The sequence below is a fragment of the Canis aureus genome, chromosome 5 (assembly GCF_053574225.1).
Source record: "Canis aureus isolate CA01 chromosome 5, VMU_Caureus_v.1.0, whole genome shotgun sequence".
NCBI lineage: Eukaryota > Metazoa > Chordata > Mammalia > Carnivora > Canidae > Canis > Canis aureus.
The window spans coordinates 22175694-22199395 of NC_135615.1; the positions used below are offsets into that span (position 1 = coordinate 22175694).

Here is a 23702-nt window from a genome sequence, read left to right on the forward strand (position 1 = left end):
TGCATTTTAAGCAATGTGTCTGACATTGCTCGTTCTACTAGCAGCCTGGGTGATAAATAAGAAGGTTGAAGCTGCCATAATTTTCTTTAAAACCAAATAATCTTAAAATGTCTTCTGTTTTCAGTTCTCTCCACTGAAATGGATAATTAAAGGGAAAGGTATTTTTGTTAGAATATTGTCCTGGTAGTACCATTATAGCAGGAGTCCATAGAATATAGGCAGCATGAAGCCCAGAAATTGAGACAGCTTAGACTTGGATACTGGCTCATCCTAGTAACCAACTAGGCTACCTAGTTTTGTATGTTGAACAAATCCCTTAACCTCCCTGGGCCATAAAATGGGAACAGCACCTGGCACTCGGTAGAGAGCTCTGTGCATGTTAGCTATCATTATTATAATCATCACTGCTAGGATGCAGCCCATATTTAGTTTGTGAATTTTTGGTGAAGCATGATGTAAAAAAAGACAGGTATGGTGAAGTCCTGGCATCTTTAAATTTAATATCCATTCTCAGCCAAGGCTGCCGAGTGGCTCTTAGGCAGGTATCCGGTTTGATTGGTTGGTTCCCTTGTTCCATATTTATACCGGTTGCTCCATGTTTTGACTGTCATTGCTGTTTCCCTTTTCAAATAGCTGTTAAAGTTCAAAGTAGGTTTTAATCTGAGCAAAGCAGGCACATAAGTCCCCTGGTGGGCTGAGCAAGTGTTTGCCCGGTGTCTGAACTCCAGACCAGCCCTGCTCTGCCTTCCCACAACTCCACACCCTTGGTCTTTACAGCATCCCATGTTGTCCTCACAATGCTGAGGAGGAGGACTTGGGGTGGATGAAGATCCCAATGTCCAGGCTTTCTAGAGTCAGACTGCAAGTTTTTCAAACTGGAACCTGTTGACCCAAAGAGCTTCTTTGGTGTATGGGAATTATCCAGAAGGATTTTAAAATCTGAGGTTTGGGGTTTGATAATAATCTTGTAAAACTTGGGATGCCTGAGTGGCTCAGTCAGTTAAGCATCTGCCTTCGGCTCAGGTCATGATCTCGGGGTCCTGGGATCAAGCCCCGCATCGGGCTCCCTGCTTAGTCGGGGGGAGTCTGCTTCTCCCTCTGCCTTGTGCACCTCCCCCCACTTGTGCTCGCTCTCTCTCTCTCTCTCTTTCCCTTTCTCAAATAAATAAATAAAATCTTTTTGAAAAATCTTAGAAAACTTAACATGAAAATATTCAGCAGCATCAAGATTTGATACAGAATTTAAAGTCACCAGATACTCTCATTGCCTGAATATACACTTAGGAATAGACTATTATTGGATAGAATAGAATCTCAGAGAGAGAACTGAACTGGGGTGGGTTGCTGTCGTTTGTCAAGGATCCCCACTGTGTTAAGCAAAAGTATGATCAAAGTATGTTTAAAGAGGAAAATTTCTTGGCAAGTTCAGCCAGAAAGAAGGTAACAAGAGAACGAAATCTTAGGCACACCAGGCTCAAAAGAAGCCTCACCCTACGTCTCTATCATGTTTATGTTGCAAGTGATGAGTGCCCTAGAGTCATCAGATACTACATTACGTTGCTGGGTTTTATTTTAATTTTATTTTGAAATTGGATAGTCTTTTTTCTGTTTCTTCTTTAAACTTGTTTTGGTTTCAAACTTTTGTACGAGCTACACTCTTTTATATTAAGATATTTTTAACACATAATGACTTTTTAAATAAGTTGAACACATTGCACAAGGATTTTGTTTCCATTCTAAATTAATTTTGTGCATTAATCAGGTCTGGAAATCATCAGAAGGAAAGATAGTCCTGGCCTGGTGTCTATTTTAGGCAAAGCTTCATCAACACTCCAGATTTAATCTTGGAAATATGTGCATTACTGAGAAAACCTTTTAAATAGGTCATTTTATCTCTTGACATTTTTTTTAAGATTTACTTATTTGAGAGAGAGAGAGAGAGAGCACGAGCAGGAGGGGCAGAGAGAGAGAGAGGCAGAGAGAATCCCAAACAGACACCGAGCTGAGTGCAGAGCCCAACTCAGGGCTCGATCCCGTGGTCCTGAGCTGAAACTGAGAGTCAGACACTTCACCTACTGTGCCACTCAGGCGCCCCCATTTTATGTTTTGGAATAAAATCCTACCTCTTAGTCACTCTGCCCTTCGAGCAGTACCAACCTTAGACTGAGCAAGAATGACGGCTGCTCTGACCCCCCCACCCCACTTTAGAGGACCTCACTCTGATCCTCATCCAGCTGTGCCCTCTCCTCATGGGATAAGCATCCACTGACCCAAAGGGATGTGGCCAACTAGAATCTGAGACTCCTTTCTAGAACACCCTCCTGATACTCTAGACTCCAGGGTCCCCTGCCCACACAGGCCTAAAGTGGTTTCCAGGTGCTCTACCCCCAAGGCCTTCTCCCAAGGGCAGACCTCTCCACCCATATACATGGGCCATGTGCATACCCTTAGGCCAAAAGGGTGGCCAAGGAGTGACTGCTGTTTGGGTCATGAACTTGGACATGGAGTAGGGATCCACATCCATGTGCACGAGGGTTGGGGAGTGAGTTGAGAAGGGATATGGGTTCTCAGACCAACTCTCCTCCTGCCATTTGTCCCGGCATGTACTCTGAAGCATGTAAGAATTCCACGTTGAATCCTAGACTTTAAGTTCTATAAAATGATGGCTGAGAGGGTAGGACATCTTCCTATGTTGATTCTTTTTGGCCCTTGTCTGGAGTCACTCCATTCAAATTCTTTGTGTTTACACACGTACACATGCCTATATGGAACACACACACACAGCAAACCCAGCCTACGCAGAATGCACTCCATTCAAGGTATCCACAGAAGCACCCTTGCTTGTTCTGCAGCATGACAAGTGGACGCAGTTGTACCTGGCAGCCCAGGCATCTCCAATGTGCAATTCGAAGTTGTGCCTAAATTGTAGGGAAAGAAAAAATAGGATCATGTGGGGAACACTCTCTTCCCCCTACTCATTCTCAGCTGAGCTTATCCATTCGCAAAGCAGGCATTGCTATAAACCAACATTTTTCATCACTGTTCTCAGAGCAGCCGTGGAGGTTGAGAGCTACCATCTTTCTTAGAAAGACCCCAAAACTTGGTACATGCACAGCATCCCAGGGAACGCAGGAGACACACAAAAACATGCTTTCCCTCAGACTTCAGGTCCCTTCCTTTTTAGTGCATCAGATTTTTGTGCATTCCTGCCCCTATGCCAAGACTTGATGTGGCTTAATAGTATAATGGGCTAAATCTGGGAATGCAAAACAGCCCAATCCCAGGTGTGTTTGATTTGGCCCATACAGTTGGTTTGGGGGCAGTTGTTTGTTTACTGTGTTTTAATTTACTGCCAACATTTAAAAATGAAAGATTGTCATTGGAGTTCTTTTCTTGGCTTCTCTTTTCTTAGAATTAAACAGTTCATTCATTCCAGCATATATTTATCGAACAGCTTCTTTGCGCCATACTTCTTACTCCACTGTTGGCTCTTGGGATAAAGCAATGACAAAACAAGTCCAGGAAGGACCCTATGGTTATGAAGCTTTTGTTCTAAATGAAGGAGACAGAAAGTGAGCCAGTTTGCTTCATAAGGCCTAAGTACCGTAAGACTGTTGGGTAGAGTGATGTCAGAGAGAATGATTGGCTGACCAGAGCCTTTGGAGAAGTGACATTAGAGCTGAGATCCTCTAGACCCCTAAGAGACTCATGGGAATATCTTGGGGGCCGAACATTCCAGACAGAAAACACTCAATAGTCAATGCAGAGGTCTTAAGGTTGGGATCGATTTGGCCACATTTGCAGTAGCCAGTTGCATGAGCAGCACTGCCCCTTCAAGCAAGGGCACGACAGCATCTGTAGGCATTTGAGTTTGCCAACTCCTGCCTGGTAGTCTGACAAGTGACTGGGTTATTTTTTAAGTATTAGTTGAAATATTTCTGAAGTTGTTTCAAGCACTGGCTTCCCAGGTGATGCGCCCTGGCAACATGTTAGGAAATGGCATCAGGATTTTGTGAAAGAATCGCTATCCCCACAAAGGTGCCAGTAAGTTAGAGCTTTGCTACTCAAAATGTGGTCCAGAGATGGGGAGCTTGTTGGAACCTCAGACCCACTAAATCAGAATCTGCATTTTGACAAGATCTCCATTGTAATAGGCTCTTCAGCAAGCACTGGTTTGGAACATCTTTCCGTATTCCATACAGATGTTGTCAACTCTGTTGTGCTCCCCTCATTGTGCAGAAGTTTTCTAATGCTGAGAATTAGTGGCTGTGCCTCCCACAGTCCTGGTCAGCTCCCTCCACCCAGTCCCTTCGGACTTATAATTGCAAGAGGGATATTGGACTTCGTGGGTAATGAACAAAATTCCTCTCCATATGGGCCTAATTAGCCTGTACTCTATTGACATACAGTATCAGAATAGAAATAGCGACTTTCTAGAAATTTATATATACCTATTATAAATCCAAAATTTTCTCATTAAATTTTATTAATTCTATGATGTATCCTAATACTTCTGACTACGTATTTAAGTCCTATGCTTTCTCTAACTTTGCCAGAATCTTTATGGTTTCCCATTACTCTTTCTAAACCTTGGTACAATAAGGTTTCTGATGGCTCATCTACAGCTTAAAGGAAAAAAAAAAAGAAGAGTAACTTACTTAGATTAAAGTTATTTTTAAGAACCTACTTCTCAAAAATTTGCCTAAAAATACCCAGGGAACATGTTGTAGCTGAATACAGATTCATTTCTTGTTTCAATTTCTAATAATTCAGCATATCTCTGATTTTATGCTTCAAACAAAAGGTCATTGGTTGTAATGAGTTGCCCTTAATTTTATTATTTAAATCAGCCCTGAATTGTACTTGCCCGAAGCCATAAGAATCCAACCATCTGTACTAAACTTTTGCTCTTCCATTCAATTGCTTTCAACAAGAATGGTTGAATAATTGACACCAGGTAAATACTTTGCTATGTAATTAACAAGAAATGTTTCCCCCTCACAGATTTCATGGAAAAATAATTCCAAAGAAGGAAGCGTAGCTACTCAAAGGCATGGACTTGAATTTGGGGGAAAACATGAAGGCTACCCCACAATGGCATCAAGGTAGAAATTGTCGCTGTTTCTGCTAGGGCTTAGGGTGATAAATGTGACTTAGGGCTGATGGAGTCCTATGTTCTGATTTTAGTGAGGGGTCCTGGCACAGATTTGTTAGAGCACGCAGAAAAATAGACTTTGGCCTTGATACTTGTGTATGCACAGCTGACAGAAAAGTATAGAAGAAGTTATACCCTTTGATAATGCAAATGAAAGCCCTGAAAAGTAAGTCATCTAGATTCTAGAGAAATCCAGCATATTCAGGAAGTAAGAGAGACTCTGTGATTAAAACTAGCGATGAGAGGGGCGCCTGGGTGCCTCAGTAGGTTAAGCATCTGCATGACTCGGGTCGTTATCTTATGGTCCTGGGATGGAGCCCCACATTGTGCATCACTTCAAGCTCTGTGTTCAGCGGGGAATCTGCTTCTTCCTCTCCCTCTACTCGTGCATGGACTCTCTCTTTCTCTCTCTAAAATAAATAAATACAATCTAAAAAAAAAATAGTGATAAGCAGTAGCAGCACTTGTCTACTTCTTAAGAAATTGGTTCTCAAGAAAAAAAAAAAAAAAAGAAAGATTGTTCTCAGAAGAGCCAGTGCCCACACTGTGCTAATTACTGAGCAAGAGTCGCTAGAGCTAGAGTGAGGAGATGGTTACTGGCTGTGGCCAGAGCTGAGAGGCAAGCCAGCCGTGTGTTCCTACCAGCAAGTTCATGTCTAGATCACACATGTGTGTGTCCCGCCTCTCACCATCCATGTTCCCAAGTATCTCGCAGTAAAAATGTAGGTGTAGGAGTAGAAATAGCTATATTTCACAGTGTGGCTCTTCAATACTCACCCTTTGACTGATGGAACTTCTTGGAGATGGGTTTTCTGAGTGGCTGTGGAATTTCTTCATGAGTCCCAGCGTCTAGACCTAGTAGAATTCACTCCAGTTCTCTCACAAGAGAAATGCATCAATTCGAATATGTTAGCTGCACGAAGTAGGACACCCAACTGCAAGTACCTAACTGCTGAGGTATTTATTGGTTACATGACAAAAGCCACATGAACCAGCTCCAAGGTTGCTCCCAGGGGTCCGGGACATCGGCCCAGAGGTCCTCTCCTGTGCCATCCTCAGCATCCCCAGAGTTCACACAGCTAGAAAGTGACAGAGCTGGAATTCACATTCAGGCTTATCTTATGCTGGGGAAGCCGTCCATGCAGTCAGTTGGCCCTTTATAATGCTGGGCTTTTATCTGGCCCGAGTTGCGACGCCTGATGTGGTGACATCTCTCACTGCAGTACAGTGGCTTGTGCCTCTGTGCATTGCCTAAGACCCAAGGTGTCAGCTTCAGCTTGTAATTAAAGTGTGGGTTGTCACTTACAGTTTGCTTTTCAAAATCAGTAGTGCTCCTGATACCGGGGTTTTCTGCTTGTTATCAAATGCCGAGATGAGTTAGCAGGGCCGCTAGAATAGGGACTTAACCGGCAGAATAAATGTGGCAGCCAAGAACAGCAAGGTGCCCTACAGGGCGTATTCAAGTTAGACTTGTGTTATGAGAATTTTTCGTATTTGAGAGTTTTGATAGCCATTTGTTAGGTTTTTATTTAATGCACTTTTCTTTATATTTTGCAAATAAAGGCTGGTTTCATTACTGCTTGGTGACACAGCAAGAAGGTGGCACTCTTGGAGATTGCTAGGAGAGTCCATCAGATCTTACAGACCAGCAGAAGGCATGTCTTTTTCTGCCTGTCAATTACTGTGTGTAATAATCTTTGTGGTTAAGCGTAGCTTCCAAATTGAGAACTGGTGCTTTATGCACCACGAACCTTGCCAGCTGAATACAGAACTGATTCATTTTCCAAAGATTAGGACGACTTCTCAACAAAGTATGTATTCTTGAAAAAAAAAAAAAAGCCCTAAATCTTTCTGTTGGATAAGGTTTAACTCCAGAAAATTATAATCCAGACAAAAACTGATGTGAGGGAGGATGTGTGGAAGGAAAGAAACACTGAGCCTGGATTCAGAACATCACGGTTAGATAACTGGTTTTGTTCCCCATTCCCTCACACTGCCTGAGGACACGACACTGACACGGTTTTAAGAAGGTGGGTCATCTAGTTGCCGGTGGCAGGCTGCCCTGGGCATGAGAGTAGGGGGTGTTGGTAGCGAGGGAGCAGAGTTGATAACAGCAACATTGATAACAGCATATAGGAAAGGAAGGAGGGAGGAAGGAAGGGAAGGAGGAAGCAGGGGAGAGAGGGAGGGAGGGGGAGGGAGGGAGGGGGAACAAGCATGGTGTGGGAAGCAGTGTCTAATGTAGGAGGAAACAACTACTTTCCTCAGTAGGGACCTAAGGGCATCTATATTTTCGAAGCCAGCATTGTAGTGGATCATGATCATAGCCCCGAGTTATCCTGAAAAATCAAAATTATATTCAATTTCATAAGGCAGGAGTAAATGATACTTTTTAGAGTATTTGTTAAATCTTCCATTTTGAGTTTTGGTGAAGAAAACCCGAGCTGTATAGAAGAAGAGCTTCCAAATCATGTTCCGGAGATGTCCTTGGGGTCGCTGTGGCGGCCAGGTTTGGGGGTGGGGAGGTATTCTCTTCAACTTCATGCAGAGAAGCTGATCTTTAATCTTTTTTATATATTAATTTCTGCTTAAGATTTCATTAAAGGGAGAGCGTTCAAATGCTTTAGGAAAGGATTTGAGGGGCCCCTGGGGGGCTCAGTGGTTGAGCATCTGCCTTTGGCTCAGGTCGTGAACCTGGGGTCCTGGAATCGAGTCCCACATCAGGCTCCCTGCAGGGAGCCTGCTTCTCCTGCCTTATGTCTCTGCCTCTCTCTCTGTGTCTCTCATGGATAAATTTAAAAAAGAAGAAAAACACACATATGCAGCTGACAAAGTTTACATTACCACCCTGTCCCAATAGGACAGTTACTTTTTTCTGTTTCATATTAAGGTTTTCCTTAAATGTCTGGCAGTCTTGGCTGTTTGATCAGGTTTAGCAGGATTACAGGGTGTTAGAAGCTGAGCACATCTAAGGAGATCTGGCTGGGAGGTTTCCTTGGGGAAGCCCCACATCAGAAACTTTAAATCTTGGGGCATTTGGGGGGCATTAGTTGAGCATCTGCCTTTGGCTCAGGGCATGATCCTGGAGTCCCGGGATCAAGTCCTGCATCGGGCTCCTTGCAGGGAGCCTACTTCTCCCTCTGCCTCTCTCTCTGTGTGTCTCTCATGAATAAATAAATAAAATATTTTAAAAAGGAAAAAAGAAATAAAAAAGAAAATGATTTGAAAAGTCCTGATCTAGAAATTTCAGTAATGCAGAATTTCTTTCCTTGGTGATGCCAGAGGGGTCCTGTATGACCTTCATGCACACACAGTGCCAGGTAACAGGCGTGCCACAGACCTTGGTCAGAGCACAGGAGCCACCGGCCTGCCCCCTGCAGACCCCTCAGCAGCTGGCCAGCTGCTGGGCACAGTAGCCGCTGGGCCGGAAGGACGTGGGGCCTGCCTGCACCCCTCCGCTAGGTGACCCACCGTGACACTCCGTGCATCCCAGCAGCTGCCTCAACCACCCACCGGTGAGGAGGACCCCGAGAGAGTCTGGCAAGGCCTCCATGGGAAGGGATGGGAGGAGGATAGAAGGAGTCGGCTGGGCCAAGGAGAAGGAGAATCGCAGGCCTGCAGCGGGCCTAAGGATGTAGCCGCACCGGGCTGCCTGGAGGACGCTGGGGCCTTCTCCACGGCTGGGCCACAGAGGAGACCAGCCTACCCGGGCAGCGCGGAGGTAACGGGCCGGAGCTTGCATCTGTCCACGGGCAGGTGCGAGCCCGGCCTGGAGGAGAGGGACCCCCAGCCCTGGCCCCCTGGCCGCGTGCTGTGCCCATCGAGCCTTACCCAGCAGAAGAGACTTCACAGAGGTGTGTTTGTCCTGCGGGCCGGCCCCCCCAGTGACGCCCCCTGGCTCCAGCTCCCTAATGGGGAGCACAGGATCAATTCTCTTGGTGTGCGCTGGCTCCTCAGGTGGGGAAGTCGCCCTCATCCCGCCGCACCAGGCTCTCCCTAATGAGAAGCATATGTCCTCGCACACAATTCATTAATTCTCCTATTCCCCGTAGCCTCTTTCCTCCCACAGAACGCGGAAAGCTTGGAAATGGCTTTTGCCAATAACAGCATGACTGTTTGAATCCTGAGATAGTGTCACCCTTGATTCACTGAAGATGTGTGCATTTTGCAGAAAACTTAGGCCAAAATAAATGCCTCTTTCCCGGCTGGCTTTGTTCCCTTCAGTCTGAATTTTACCCACACTTCTGTAAGGAGCTCTTTCCTGACAACCATACCCAGCTTTTCACAGAAGGTCATCTGCTAGTTTTGGGGTTGCATGTCGAACCTGCAGTCATTCTCAAATACTATTGAGCTCCTATGCCAAGGATATTTCTTGGTGCTGGGAAGAAGATGAAAGGAAGGTAGGACCCGGGCCCCAACTCCTGGAGCCTACAGGCAGAGAGAGGAGGCAAGAGGTCTGCCAACACGTTAGCCACTGAAGTAACGTCTTTTCTGGAAAAGTAACACAGTGACATGCCCTAGGAGTGCCGAGGCATGGGGAGATCCTGGAGTTCTGGAGACACTCAAGATGAGCACATGACGGGACTTGAATCTTGAAAGATTCTTGAAAGAAGTAGGTTTTTGGAAGAGAGAAGCAGCGTGGGAGAGGAGAGCACCAGTGGCCCTGCAAAGCCACAGACTTAGGTCAAATGTACACTGTGTGAGCGGATGTTCGAGAAGCTGAGGGTCTGAGGGAGGTGCTAGAGGGCGCAGGTGGGGACAGGAGCTCTGAGAGCACCGTGCCTCCACTTCCAGGGCCCATTTTTTTCTTTTTTTAAATTAAGCTTATTATTTTAATTCCAGCTGGTTAACATCCAGTGTTATCTTAGTTTCAAGTATGCAACGTAGTGACTCAACAATTCTCTATGTTACCCAGTGGTCATCCTGATAAGTGTACTTTTAATCCCCTTTATCTGTTTTACCCATCGCCCCCACCCACCGCCCCTCTGGTGACCAGCAGTTTGTTCACTATAATTAAGAGTCTGTTTCTTGATTTGTGTCTCTCTTTCTTCTTTTTTTCCTTTGCTCATTTGTTTGGTTTCTTAAATTCCACGTATGAGTGAAATCATATGGTATTTGTCTTTCTCTGGTTTATTTCACTTCCCATTATACGCTCTAGCTCCATCCGTGTCAGTGCAAATGGCAAGGTTTCATTCTTTTTGTGACTAATATTCCATTGTAGATAGATTTACACCATCTGCTTTATCCACTCATCTATCAATAAACACTTGGGCTGTTTCCATGATTTGGCCACTGTAAATAATGCTGCAATAAACATGGGGGTGAATGTATCCCTTTGAATTAGTGTTTTTTAGGGGGTAAATACCCAGTAGTGCAATTACTGGATCACAGAGTAGTTCTATTTTTGACTTTTTAAGGAACCTTCATACCATTTGTAATGGCATCCAAAGCCCTTCCCAGCCCTTCCCAGGCAGACAGTAGACTCCTTTCCAGCCTGTCCCTCCCTGCCTCCATCGCATCCCCAGGCATCTTCCAAGCTGCGCTTCCCTTGCCTTCCTGCACACCTCTTCCTCCTCCTCTTCCTCCTGGTGTCCTCTCCTCCCCCAGCCCCAGCTGCTGGTTCTTCAAAACCTGACTCATCCAGAAGCCTCCTCCGCCCTCCCTGTCCTCCCAAAGCAGGCGTGCAAAGCAGCGGCCCATTCGCCAGTCACTGGCCTTTCTGGCTCCTGCTGGCACCACCGCCACCGCTGCCGAGCTGGGACCCTCCAGGCTGGCCGGGGAGGACGTATTAGCTGGGGAGTGAGAGTGGGGGGCTCCATTCACCAGGCCGCCACTGTTTGGCTGGGAGATATTTTAGAAGTGTTTTTCTAGGGACACCTGGGTGGCTCAGCAGTTGAGCATCTGCCTTTGGCTCAGGGCATGATCCTGGAGTCCCAGGATCGAGTCCCGCATCGGGCTCCCTGCATGGAGCCTGCTTCTCCCTCTGCCTGTCTCTGCATCTCTCTGTGTGTCTCTTGTGAATAAATAAATAAAATCTTAAAAAACAAAACAAAACAAAAAAGTTAGTGTTTTTCCAGTCGATGTGCTTGTGTTGTAGAAGGCGGAGGCAACTTAGCAAGTTAGGTTTGAATGAACAGCAATTAGGACCCATGAGCTCCAGGTCTTTCTGTCTGGGTCCCTTCAGCCTTAACCTGGTATCCACTGAGTTTGCAGAGCGTTGACTCAAGAATCCACCCTGGGAAAAACTGCAAACCAAAGAGTGCATGCCACCCTCCTAGCCGAGGTGGAGACCCTGGCAGGGCTGCGTTGGGGGAGAGCGCCAGGGGGCACAGGGTGGGGTGTGGAAGTCGGGGACCTCCGGCATGGGATCCCCAAGCAGAAAACCAGAAACGGCCGCCAACACTCAGCCCTCTACCTTTAGGGAAGCTTTCTTCCCAAACCTGGAAAGCCTTAGCCAGCGCCAAAGTTCCCGTGTTTCCATTTCCTCGGGGAGCTCTCGTTAAAAAACAAAATTCAGTGGCGCAAACTTGAAGATCTAATTGGCTTTATTAAATGATTCATGAATTGGGCAGCATCCCATCTAGCAAGGAGAGGGGAGGAGCCCTGCTGAGCTGAACAGGAGAAAGGCTTTTAAAGACCGAGAGGGCATCAATCAAAGAAGGAAGGACTTTAAAAAAGAAGAAGGACTTTATTAGCAAGAAATGCACTGTTGAGGCAAGGTTGCCCCCCTAAGGGGAGCAGCAGGGGTCTATCAGGAGCTTCCCTGGTATTGACCAGGAAATTCTGGGTTGACTGGTTCAAGGTTACATACCTGCAGAGTTGCAAGTACAGTTAGGTTAGGTATGAAGCCTTGGTTTACGGGCTTGGGGCCCTATCTTAAGTGAAGCCATTGTCGGCCTGCCTTGTGTTTCTAACGCTCCACAGGACTGAGTGATGCTCCGAGTAGCTCAATCATCTCCGGGTTGGTGTTTTTCAGCAAATTAATCTGAATCAGGCCTCCTTGTTCTCATACTCATTTGAGAGACTTCCTAGTTTGTGTTCTCGCCTAATGTGAATGGCAATCCTCTCCAGCCACGATTCAGCCTGTTGCACGGGAAAGTCTGACCCTGCCAGGTGCCGGCTGACACCTAGCCTCTCCCGCAGTCCTCCTTTGTTTGCCTTCTGAACTGAGGAGGAGGTGAGCGAGATTGGAGGCTTTGCCACAGGCACCTTTCCACCCACCCACCGCATTTGAATGTTGCTATGGCAACTGATAGGCCCTAGCCACAGCACCAAGTACTGTCTCTTGGGTGGGGAGAAGTGTCCAGTGTTGCCATCTCCTAGGAAAGGCAAGGATCTGGAGACCAGAGGGGAGAAGTGGTTGGGGCAGGTTTGGTGCATTTAGGCCTGGAAGGGACACGGTTGCACCTGTGGCCATTTCAGGTAGTGGGAGATTATCGGAGCAGGCTGCCTGGGCATTGAGGTGGGAACCTGGTGGGCTGGGGTGGGGGGCCCTGCTGCAGGGCTCCACCAGCCCTCTCCCTTGCCTGATGCCGCTAGCCACCATCACGGGCTTCCAAGCAACATTCTCTGCCGGTGAGACAGGTATCAGCCAAACGACCTTGGACATCGGGTCTGTATCTAGAAAACTTAAGAAGGGAGAAAGTCATCAAACGTTGGGAAGGTTTATAGGAGATTCAGCAGGAAGGGGATCCCTGGGTGGCGCAGCGGTTTGGCGCCTGCCTTTGGCCCAGGGCGCGATCCTGGAGACCCGGGATCGAATCCCACGTCGGGCTCCCGGTGCATGGAGCCTGCTTCTCCCTCTGCCTGTGTCTCTGCCTCTCTTTCTCTCTCTCTCTCTCTGTGACTATCATAAATAAATAAAAAATTAAAAAAAAAAAAAAAAAAAAAGGAGATTCAGCAGGGTAGATCAGAAGAAATAGCACTGGCCCTGAGGATGGACAGTCTGTTCTGTACCCCGAGGGACCTTAGAAGAGTTCCATACCACCCCAGTCTCCAGTGTCCTCATCCGAAAGGAGAAAATAAGTCCTATTCTGTATAGAGTTGCTGTGGGGTTATAGACAATGCATATAAAACATATCTGTTATGATCGGCCTGTATGTAGTAGGTGCACATTAATGTTAAATACTTATTAATAATTGAAAGCAGCACAGCGTTACAGCACAGCACAGGACATACCGGTGTTTCCCAGCACTGGAATCAACTGGAAGCTTTTTAAAATGCTCATCTAAGAGGGAACACCTGGGTGGCTCAGCGGTTGAGCGTCTGCCTTTAGCTCAGGGCATGATCCTGGGGTCCAGGATCAAGTCCCACATCGGGCTCCCTGCATGGAGCCTGCTTCTCCCTCTGCCTGTGTCTCTGTCTCTCTTTCTCTCTCTCTCATGAATAAATAAATAAAATATTTAAAAAAAAACAAAAACAAAAACCTAAGGGGCGCCAGGGTGGCTCGGTCAGTTGAGTGTCCAACTCTTCATTTTGGCTCAGGTCATGATCTCAGGGTGGTGAGATCAAGCCCCAGGTCAGGCTCTGCACTCAGCAGGAAGTCTGCTGGGATTCTGACCTGCTCCCCCCCTCCCACCACACATGCTCGCTCTGTCTCTCTCAAAATAAATAAGATCTTTAAAAAAATAAAATACTCACCTAAACCAGGTTTACTGGGTTAGAATTTGCAAAAATGAGACCAAGAAATCTATATGTATTTTTTTAAACTTCCCTAAGTAATTCTGATGTAACCAGTGTGTAATTTTGGATAGGAAATTTGCTTATTTTCTTGAGATTGAAGAATATAAACAGTGCTAGATTCCCCCCTCCTCCTTTTTTCTACTCCCACCAGCCCTTGTCTTGCCACCTTCATTCTACTTCTAAACTCCAAAGCTTTCTGTTAGAATTATCTGTGTTTGGAAGCAGGGATGTCTGAGAAAGTGGTTGAAAGTAATTTAATCAGAATGGTGAAGGAAAAACTAAAGTTTCCGTCTTCCCTGAAAATAGTTGAAAAGAGGGGCACCTGGATGGCTCAGTCTGTTAGGCATCTGCCTTCAGCTCAGGTCATGATCCCAGGGTTCTGGGATCGAGTCCCGCATGGGCTCCCAGCTCAGCAAGGAATCTGCCTCTCCCTCTGTCCCTCCCCCCACTTGTGCTCTCCCCGTCTGTCTCAAGTAAATAAATAAAATCTTGAAAAAAAAATTGAAAAGAATCTACAGAAAGCTTATGCCATCCCTTGATGACATTTGGACTGTCTTGGCTACCTGATGGGTTACAAACGTGACGTTTAAGGTTATTGGTACAATATGTGTAAGCCTAAAATAGGAGTTTAGTGTATGTACAGCTGAAGTTTTCTCTGCATCCCACAGGAACGTGGCTGAAGAGCGGTCTAGGCCTTGTGCACCAGGAAGGTAGTCAGCGGACGTGGACATACATTGCCCCCCAGTTGGGGTACTGGGTGGCAGCCATGTCTCCTCCCAACCCAGGTAACATGAAGCCAATACCCGTGGTGGTGGGCATTGGGGGTTTTTTTTGTTTTTTTTGAGGGTTCCAGCTAAGTATGCTTTTGAAAATTACATCAGGAGGGAGATCACATCTTACTCAGAAATGGTTGAAAAAGGCACTTGGCTGGCCCAGTTGGCGGAGCATGTGACCCTTGATCTCCGGATCACGAATTCAAGCCCCACACATTGGGCAGAGCGATTACTTTTTAAAAAGTTGAAAGTCTGAAAATCAAATGAGAACTAAGGTATTTTGTGGGGGTGGGGGAGTTCTGGTTGCAACTCTCCCATCTAGAATAAGCATAATGCACAGAACATACTCCTGTCTAGTCTCTGTTTTGCTCAGACAGCTGCCATAGGGAATTCCTCATCTGAAGCCCACAGAGGCGGTTTAGACCTCCTCCCTAATTCCAGAAACAGCTGTGGCCTGTTGTAAGAACATGTGGGGAAGGGCACTCCTCAGAATGGCCAGCAGACAGTCACCGTTGGAGCCTTCTTGGGGCAAAAAGCTTGATTTGGCATTTCCTAAAGGCCTAAAAACAATCCAGTTGAAAACAATCCAGTTGCTTTGTGTCCTAGAGTAGTATTCATTTCCATTTAGGGTATGTGCATTAACTCATATTTTTTAAAGTGTGACTAAAAAAAACAATTTTTTGACCTATATGCCCACAGTTATCCCAATGAATATTCTAGAATTGTTTCTTAAAATAGTCATCTTTGGAGAATTCTTTCCAGTGATGGCTTCTGTTGCTCAGAATGACTTTAGAGTCTGTATCACTTGGACTGCCTTCCCTAGTGAAACATTTCATTGGTGGCAAATCTTTATGCTCAGAGGGTCCCTTTGATTTTTCTTTAGACATATCTAAAAGTCATGCACAGCCAAGACTGGTGAATAAAGTAGGTATTCGGGCTAGGTCAAAATGTGCAATGATGAAGTGTCTCCCATGATGAAGGAGTCCAAAATATCTTAGCAGTGGAATTATTGCTGGAATGAACACTCAGACTCCCAAATAACTGATTTGTTGGAGGTGTTGAAAAATCTGTCCCATTTACTTTATGTTCCTGTACTGAGAAAATGTCCATTTCATTTCTGTGTTTTAAGCATCTGCATTTCCCTTTGTGATAGTATTCTTGTAGCAGGAGAGGTGTGAACCAGGCACAGAAATGCTTCAGTCTCCAAATCTGAAATATCTAGGATATGACTAAGAGGAAGGAAGGAAAGAAAATAAATTCCTAAATTACCCAAGAAGAGGCCACAAAGCCCATACATTACAGTTAACTTTCATTTGAGATCTATTTCAGACAACTGTGGTGTTCAGTTTGTCCATCACACCACCGATTAATAGATACTTTGAAAAGAGGGGAGAAAGAACTGCTTGCTGTAGGTCCACCAACCCTTCCTAGCAATGAAGGAAGAGACAAAAATCTATAAAAAGCATACATAACAGCCCCTGGTGGCATTTAATGTAAAAACACATATAATAGTAACCTTACAGCCATCCCTCTTATTAAAACAAATTACAGTGAGGCTGTGCCTTCATGAGCCCAAAACCAACAGGAAAATAATTAGGGCTTTTTCTTTCATTCTCCAGTTAAGAAGGAAATTAAGTACGGCTGTGAATTTTCTAGAGACTTCCATTGGCAGAAGTTAAGATAATAACATGTTTTAAGTACTTAAAGGATTGAGCTTGAGTTCTTTGGGAATGACTTTTATGTGTACATTGGATTTCTTGGTGGCTCCTGCCAGGGCATTGCCATGTCTCTGGGGGTCATCTCCAGGGGGAAAAAAAATGTTTCTCTGAACGATTAAGACAGCATATAGTTGTAAATTATTTTTCCGACTTGTGTTCATATTAACTCCACTTACCCCATTGAAGTGAATTATGTTTGGGAGAGAATAGTGGTACCTTTTGAACTTAAGTAATGTCACTATTTTCAAAAATTTGTACACCTCCTTGGGTTTATCTAGCTCTGTAATGGTCTCCTTCCAAAGATTTTTGAAGGAATCTATCCCTTAAGATATCAAGAATCAGTAAGTAAATGGGTGTTTATGGTGCACAGTGATCATAACCATACTGATCTGGAAAATATAATGAAAAATATATTGAAAAACCACATAATAAAAAACCACATTCCTTCCTTCCCATCTATGGATGAACTGCCTGAGTGCCTGGACACCAATATGTCTCTCAAATATTAGAACTTGGGAAGGTTTTCATTGTTGCTGTCGATCTGTTGTCAATGCCATTAAGATAGATTCTTACTGTTATTTATTGAACATAAAGAGTAAGTTAAACTCCCTTTTGGGATTCTTTATAACGTAAATTAAGAAGAAAATATGTTTATCTCTGGTTCCTCGTCTGTAAATTCCGAAGAGCTCAGTGGCCACGTCAGGTTAGCCATTTTGAAAAGGCACTGTAGGGGAAAATTTTATTTTTAAAAATGGAAGGCATTTTAGAAACACTTGACAACCCATAATAAGCTGTAGATTTTTTTTTTAAGTCACAGCCGATTTGTTTCATACATTTCAACTGATTCCTTTAGGCAAAGGACCCTCCACGCAGGAATAATTATCCAAGGAGAATGAGAATAAAATCTTGTGATTTTTTTTTTCTCCTGCAGTACAAAATCCCCAGATATTCAGGCCGTCTCTCTAAGCGTCCCACTCATTATATTATCATGCATCCTTTTACTTTTATTAAAAGATCATGTCTTTAGAATGCTGAGCATGCTACCGAATGCGGCTCTCTTCCGGGGCAAGGGGACACCCTTGACACTGCATTTAGGATTTGAGTATTCAGGCTCTCCTGGCCACAGCTGCTCCAGGGATCATCCTGGTAATCCCTTTTCATCGAGTGAAATTATGGTGATCTGTAAGCACGTCATCTAAAGGGTGTTTGCATCTGGTCCCCACTCCCCGCCCCACCCAGGAAGAGTAGGGAAAACATGCTCTCAGATTAGTGTCCCTCTTATCCTAAAAAGGTGTTCTCCAATCTAAAATACCCTTTTCTGACCTTCTAGGTCCCGTTGTCACACAGGACATTACCACGTATCACACGGTGTTTCTTTTGGCCATTTTAGGAGGAATGGCTTTCATACTTTTGGTTTTGCTGTGTCTCCTTTTATATTATTGCAGGTAAAGTTTTACCTTTTGGGCAATATCTTTTTTAATTTGGAATTTCTTGGGCAAGCACTGATATGAAGGCCTTTTTTTTTTTTTTCTTTCTCTCTCTGAATCAAGGTCCTTTTTTTCCTCATGGAAAAAATACCTAAGAACTGAACATTTGTCCTTAAAGTGTGAACAAGTGAACATGATGTGGGGGGCATGCTGTTTTATAAGGTTGCTCAGAAGGGGGGTTTTGTTTGTTTTTTTACTTTTTTTTTTAAGTTTGACAGTGTCACGATTCATTCAGAATATTCCTGAACCCTGATTAAGAGATGATATTCTCAAGGACAAAGCAGAGCTAAAAATCTTATTTTGATGCCTCTGGCTGTTCCATTTCTGAGCATGTTTGTTGTCGACTGTTGGGTGACCGCTTGTGAATGCGGAACTTGGTTGAACATATAACAGCCTGCAGGTGATGCTGTTCTGAATCAAAATAAGGCGGAGGGTGTGGGGGGAGAAGGCCTCTGGTTGCTGGTTAGTTGTTTTGTTTCTTCCTGTGGGAGCTGAGAATTGGGATTTTGCATGGAACTCTACTGCTATGAGATGCTTTAATCTTTGCATTTGGATTTTATCTCTGGTCGCAGGCGGAAGTGCTTGAAACCTCGTCAGCACCACAGAAAACTACAACTTCCGGCAGCCCTGGAGAGTTCCAAAAGGGATCAGTCGACTTCCATGTCTCACATCAACTTGCTGTTTTCTCGTCGGGAGTCCGAGTTCCCTGGCCCGCTGGCGGTCACCAGCCACGGCCGCCCGGACGCCCCAGGGCCCAAGGAGCTGATGAGCGGGGTCCACTTAGAGATGATGTCTTCCAACGGAGAAGTGGACATGCACACCCCCATGCTGAAGCTTTCCTACAGCACCTCGCAAGAATTCAGCTCTCGGGAGGAGCTTCTCTCTCACAAGGAAGAGGACAAAAGCCAAATCTCCTTTGATAACCTGACACCAAGTGGGACGTTGGGAAAAGAGTACCATAAGTCTGTGGAGATTTTCCCCTTGAAGCCCAGGAAATCTGTGGAAAGAGAGGGCTGTGAGTCCCCCGGCAACAGCGAATACAGGAGGAGCTACAACGCCATGCTTTCCCAGCCTTTGTTTGAAAAGCAGGACAGAGACGCTCAGGCCTCTGTGAACCATATTCCCACCGGCAGCAAGCTCACCATTCAGGAACATATGTACCCCGCGCCTTCATCTCCCGAAAAGGAGCAGCTGCTGGACCGCAGGCCCACAGAGTGCATGATGTCGCGATCAGTAGACCACCTGGAGAGACCCACGTCCTTCCCCAGGCCCGGCCAGTTGATCTGCTGTAGTTCGGTTGACCAGGTCAATGACAGCGTTTACAGAAAGGTATTACCTGCCTTGGTCATCCCCGCTCACTACATGAAACTCCCGGGGGACCATACCTATGTGGGCCAGCCCCTGGTCGTTCCGGCTGACCAGCAGCTGGAGATTGAAAGACTGCAGGCTGAGCTCTCCAGTCCCCACGCAGGGATCTTCCCGCACCCCTCCTCTCAGATCCAGGCGCAGCCCCTGTCCTGCCAGGCGATCTCCCAGCAGCACTTGCAGGACGCAGGCACCCGGGAGTGGACGCCGCAAGGTGCGTCCATGTCAGAGTCTCTCTCCATCCCAGCATCCCTGAACGATGCAGCCTTGGCTCAGATGAACAGCGAGGTCCAGCTCCTGACCGAGAAGGCTCTGATGGAACTTGGGGGCGGGAAGCCACTCCCACACCCCCGGGCCTGGTTCGTCTCCCTGGACGGCAGGTCCAACGCGCACGTCAGACATTCGTACATTGATCTCCAAAGAGCTGGGAGGAACGGAAGCAATGATGCCAGCTTGGATTCTGGCGTGGATATGAATGAACCAAAATCTGCCCGGAAGGGAAGAGGAGACCCCTTGTCTCTTGCGCAGAACCACCCAGCTGTCCAGGAGCACCCGCAGAAGGAGCCGAGGGCCGCGGACAGCGCCTCCTACACGCAGCTCGTGTACCTAGACGACATGGACCAAAGCGGCAGTGAGTGTGGCACCACCGTCTGTACCCCGGAGGACAGTGCCCTGCGCTGCTTGCTGGATGGCTCTGGCCGGCGGAGCGGCGGCCAGCTGCCCAGCCTGCAGGAGGAGACGACAAAACGAACTTCGGACGTGCCCCCGGAGCCACTAGCCAGTCCCGAACAGAGGAGATCTGCTCAGGAGGACGACGAAGAGGAGGACGAGGAGGACCAAGGAGAAGACAAGAAGAGCCCGTGGCAGAAACGGGAGGAGAGGCCCCTGATGGCGTTCAACATTAAATGAGCCACCGCAGAGCCACCCGACGGCGGAATAGGATACAGTTGCCAAAAAATTCTTTCTTACCCAAGCGTTGACCTGATTGTGGAAGGCGTCAGACGGCGGCATCCGGGGACATGGACTTTCACTGCATCACGGTCCACCGTGCCCACGAGAGAAAGGAATTCAAGTTATTACTCAGAATAAGGGATGATGCTAACGGGCGCCTCGCCTCCAGGGAGGTGGCTGACCGCGGCGGCCGAGTGTTGCTCGGCGTCTCGGACGCGTCCACCCCCGCGGAGAAACCACAGGTGATGTTGCTAGGTTCTGCTGATAACCTCGGCTCTCCCTCAGATCCTGGGGGCAGATGAAACTCTTCACATTGCTTGAATCCATTTTATCACGATAAGGCTCCTGTGAAGTTATTATTGAGAAATTAGCTTAGCACTTAGTGTCTCGAGGTATGCATTATCTCAAAGGAAAGCTATGCATCGCTGCTTCGTGCTCTTATTTTGCTTAGGTGTCTTGCGTTGGTTAGGTTTCGTTTCGGGTTTGCTTTTTTTTTTTTTTTTAACAACAACAACAACAAAAAACCCACACGACTTGGTTGTAAAGATTTTATTCATTTTCATCTGTTCTGCTTCTCGGTGGTTTATTTCGGCGTCTCCTTTCGGGAACTCCTGAGTGTCATCTCTTAACATCCAAGCCTTTTAAATGAAATCGTACTGAAGTTTTTATCAGCTGAGAGTCCTTCAAATTCTGGTCCCATTAACTCCAAGTGCCTTTTTTACAGTGACAACAACAGTCCCTCACCTTTCTTCTTCTCCTCCTCCTCCTCCTCTTCCTCCTCCTCCTCTTCTTCTTCTTCTTCTTCTTTTTCTTTCTCAACTCCTTTAATTGAACTGCCTGGATTTTATAAAGTTATTAAATGATACCCCTTTTCTTTAAACTGCATGCTGCCAAGTGCCCGTTTGTGCTCCGAATTCTCATTTCACCGCAGTGTTCTCTCTAGTTCCCATGTGTGGTGTGGATTCTGTTGAGCTAAGATAGACTAGAGGACACTTTAGAGATTCCCCCTTCCTTCCTCCATCCCTTCGGCCACTAGCCACCATTATGGTTTCATTGGCTGTTTGTATATACGGTTATGTATTAACTCGGGAATCCTATGGGCTGATCTTGCTCACCAGACGTGGAGTATGGACTGAGCAAGTGAATGTGACTATTACAGAAATCGTATGTACTATCCAAAAGTGCCAGAATGACTCTTCTGTGCATTCTCCTTACAGAGCTGCTTGGTTATCCAAAAAATGAAAATTCAAAATAAATGCTGAAGAAAAAAAAAAAACTATTTTGTGGTCCTTTTCATTCATTCTGAGCCATTATTTGTTGTTTCAGAATTGCTATGAAGAATTTGCTCTTCATTCCCTGGTAGTCTGAAATGCTGGTTGTTGAACTTCTAATCAAAGACTCCAGAGTAGACACCTAGGAATTTACACTGTGGTTAAAATCCACCTTGTGTTTATTTAGTTTTATTCAAGAACACAAGGGAACATTTTGTTGTGTTTCAGTCAGGGAGAAATGTCTACACTCTACAAAAACAAACAAACAAACTGGCGTTTTCTATCATGTTCAATATTGATCCACTTGGAATAGCTTCGAAAGGTTTCATTAAAATGACCAGAACCATCCCAGATGGGTGAAACTATTGGTAAAAACCATTAATGGAGACATCAGAGCATAGAACACATTAAGCTAGCTATGTTTACAGTAACAGCTTCATTACAAAATCTTTATTCCTGAATCCGCATGGACAGAAAACTAATCAAGCTGATTTTTATCACTTTAATTCTCAAAGGTTGATGTATTTTGCTTTTTGTGGGGGTCAGGGCGGGGGGAACATTTGAGATTTCCTGAAAGTGCTGGGGCATCTAAAGAGATAGGAGTCTGTGGTTTAACACGTGAGGAACTGTTTGGGGGTGACCATTCTCACCAGTAGGTGGCAGGTGAGCCCATGCAGACTTCACTCCTAAAAGCCATTTGTCAATTGCTTTCCAAAGAAGTGGCCTCTCCAAGAATACCCAGGGCCAGGACATAGATGATGGAGAAAATGCTGGAAGACTGAGCCCTTTCCAACCCTGCTAAACGTTGCTGCCAATGCAGTCACCTCCTTATTAAAGCATCGGTTTCCAGAAAGGCCTGATTTACAATGCATGTTACCTGTGAAAAGCAGGTAACAGGTTACCGCCAGAACAGAGTATGGGAGCTTTGGTGGGAAGGTTGGAGGGAGAGGGGCTTTTCTGACTCCTCCTCATTAGGCTGGACATACCTGGTCCCACCACCGTGATGGAGGTAGCAGCCAGCTGTGGTCACGAGACACTGTGTGCCTAGGAAGACGAGGCAGTGCGTTCGTTGAAAGAAAATTGGCTATGCCAAAAGTGAAGCTTAATTCATTTTATGCTTGTCCAAAACAGGCTCAGAGAATAACGTTTTTGCTCGGGGTGCCAACACCGATCAGCAGACTAGAGCTGTCTAGACAGAGCGCTGGGGCTGTGCACTTTAAACATTTCACTTATTTTCATTCTAGCCTGGTAAGGGTAAAATACGTCTCATTATTACGAATCAATTATAATGCCCGAAGAACGAAAAGCCCTCAAGGATGTCTTGCTATGCCACCTAGTGGTGAGTTTTCACCTCCTTGGTACAGACACAGACAGACAGCTGGCTGTCCAGGGCAGCCCCGGAACGTGGTGCAGGTGTGCACAGCGATGGCTCGGACACTGGCTCTGTTCTCCCGACAAGGTGAGCCAAGAGGTGGCGGACGTGTGTGGAGTCCCCACACTAGAAACTGTATGTCAGAGACAACCATGCAATCATTTCTCAAAACCTTGTGAGGAATTTATGTTCGCCCTCTATTTTACCCCCACTACCCAATAGATTGGGGCTTGGGAGTTAAATAGTTGAGGCCACTTGGCTAGAATCAGTGGGACGTTGCTTAAGCAACCAGCTCTCTGGGAATAAATGCATTTAAAGTCATAAATGTTCCTCATAAAGGATGTAAGGGACACGACTTGCAAATCACAATCAAATACATAACTGTAAGTTGCATCTCACACGTGATTCCCACAGAATGCTTTCGTTGATTTTTGTCACAGCCAACCTGTTGCAGTTGTTAAGAGGATGTACTTCTGACATGAACATCTATTTATGTGTGTTTTTATATTAATGATTAACATGGAACTAAAACAAGGAAGAGAAACATGTCAGAACTTCATTTGTTCATCGATCACTGAGTGACTTCTTTGCTGAAGCAGCTAAAAGTGACCGCTGGAGTAGTATTTCCTTTGTTTTGGGGCTATTCTCAATGTAATGGTTCCAGACATGGTACGTTACAAGTTTAATCTGCATTATTAACATTTTCTCCATCTCTTTCTTAAATTTAGACAATCAGCAGGTGAAGCTTCTACTTGGAGCATTTACCAGTTTCCATGGTGTAAATGCTCCCATGTGGCCAATTTCAAACAACAGGGTGATATCACCGCACACAAGAGGTGGAAAGAGATGCACAGTAGCCAGGGTTGTATTTCCACCAAAAAGACAACAGTAAAGGGAAACAACCCCAAGAGCATGGTCAGATGTACAT

The 23702-nt window shown here is 45.8% G+C and overlaps 1 protein-coding gene and 1 long non-coding RNA gene across 4 annotated transcripts in view; both read left to right on the forward strand.

The window, feature by feature from the left end:
* The window catches only part of FAM171A1 (family with sequence similarity 171 member A1), a 132211-nt gene extending 110801 nt beyond the window's left edge, over nt 1-21410 (forward strand). For all 3 annotated transcript variants that reach the window (XM_077897086.1, XM_077897087.1, XM_077897085.1), the window contains 3 exons: nt 14506-14622; nt 17659-17773; nt 18388-21410. In XM_077897086.1, the coding sequence (XP_077753212.1) occupies nt 14506-14622; nt 17659-17773; nt 18388-20089 (1934 nt within the window). In that variant the 3' untranslated portion in view covers nt 20090-21410. The remainder of the gene's footprint in view (nt 1-14505; nt 14623-17658; nt 17774-18387) is intronic.
* Nucleotides 3497-10436, forward strand: LOC144313801 (uncharacterized). The gene is made up of 2 exons (XR_013379429.1): nt 3497-7185; nt 8652-10436. It is a non-coding gene; the product is annotated as an uncharacterized LOC144313801 (long non-coding RNA).
* Nucleotides 21411-23702: the final 2292 nt, after the last annotated feature.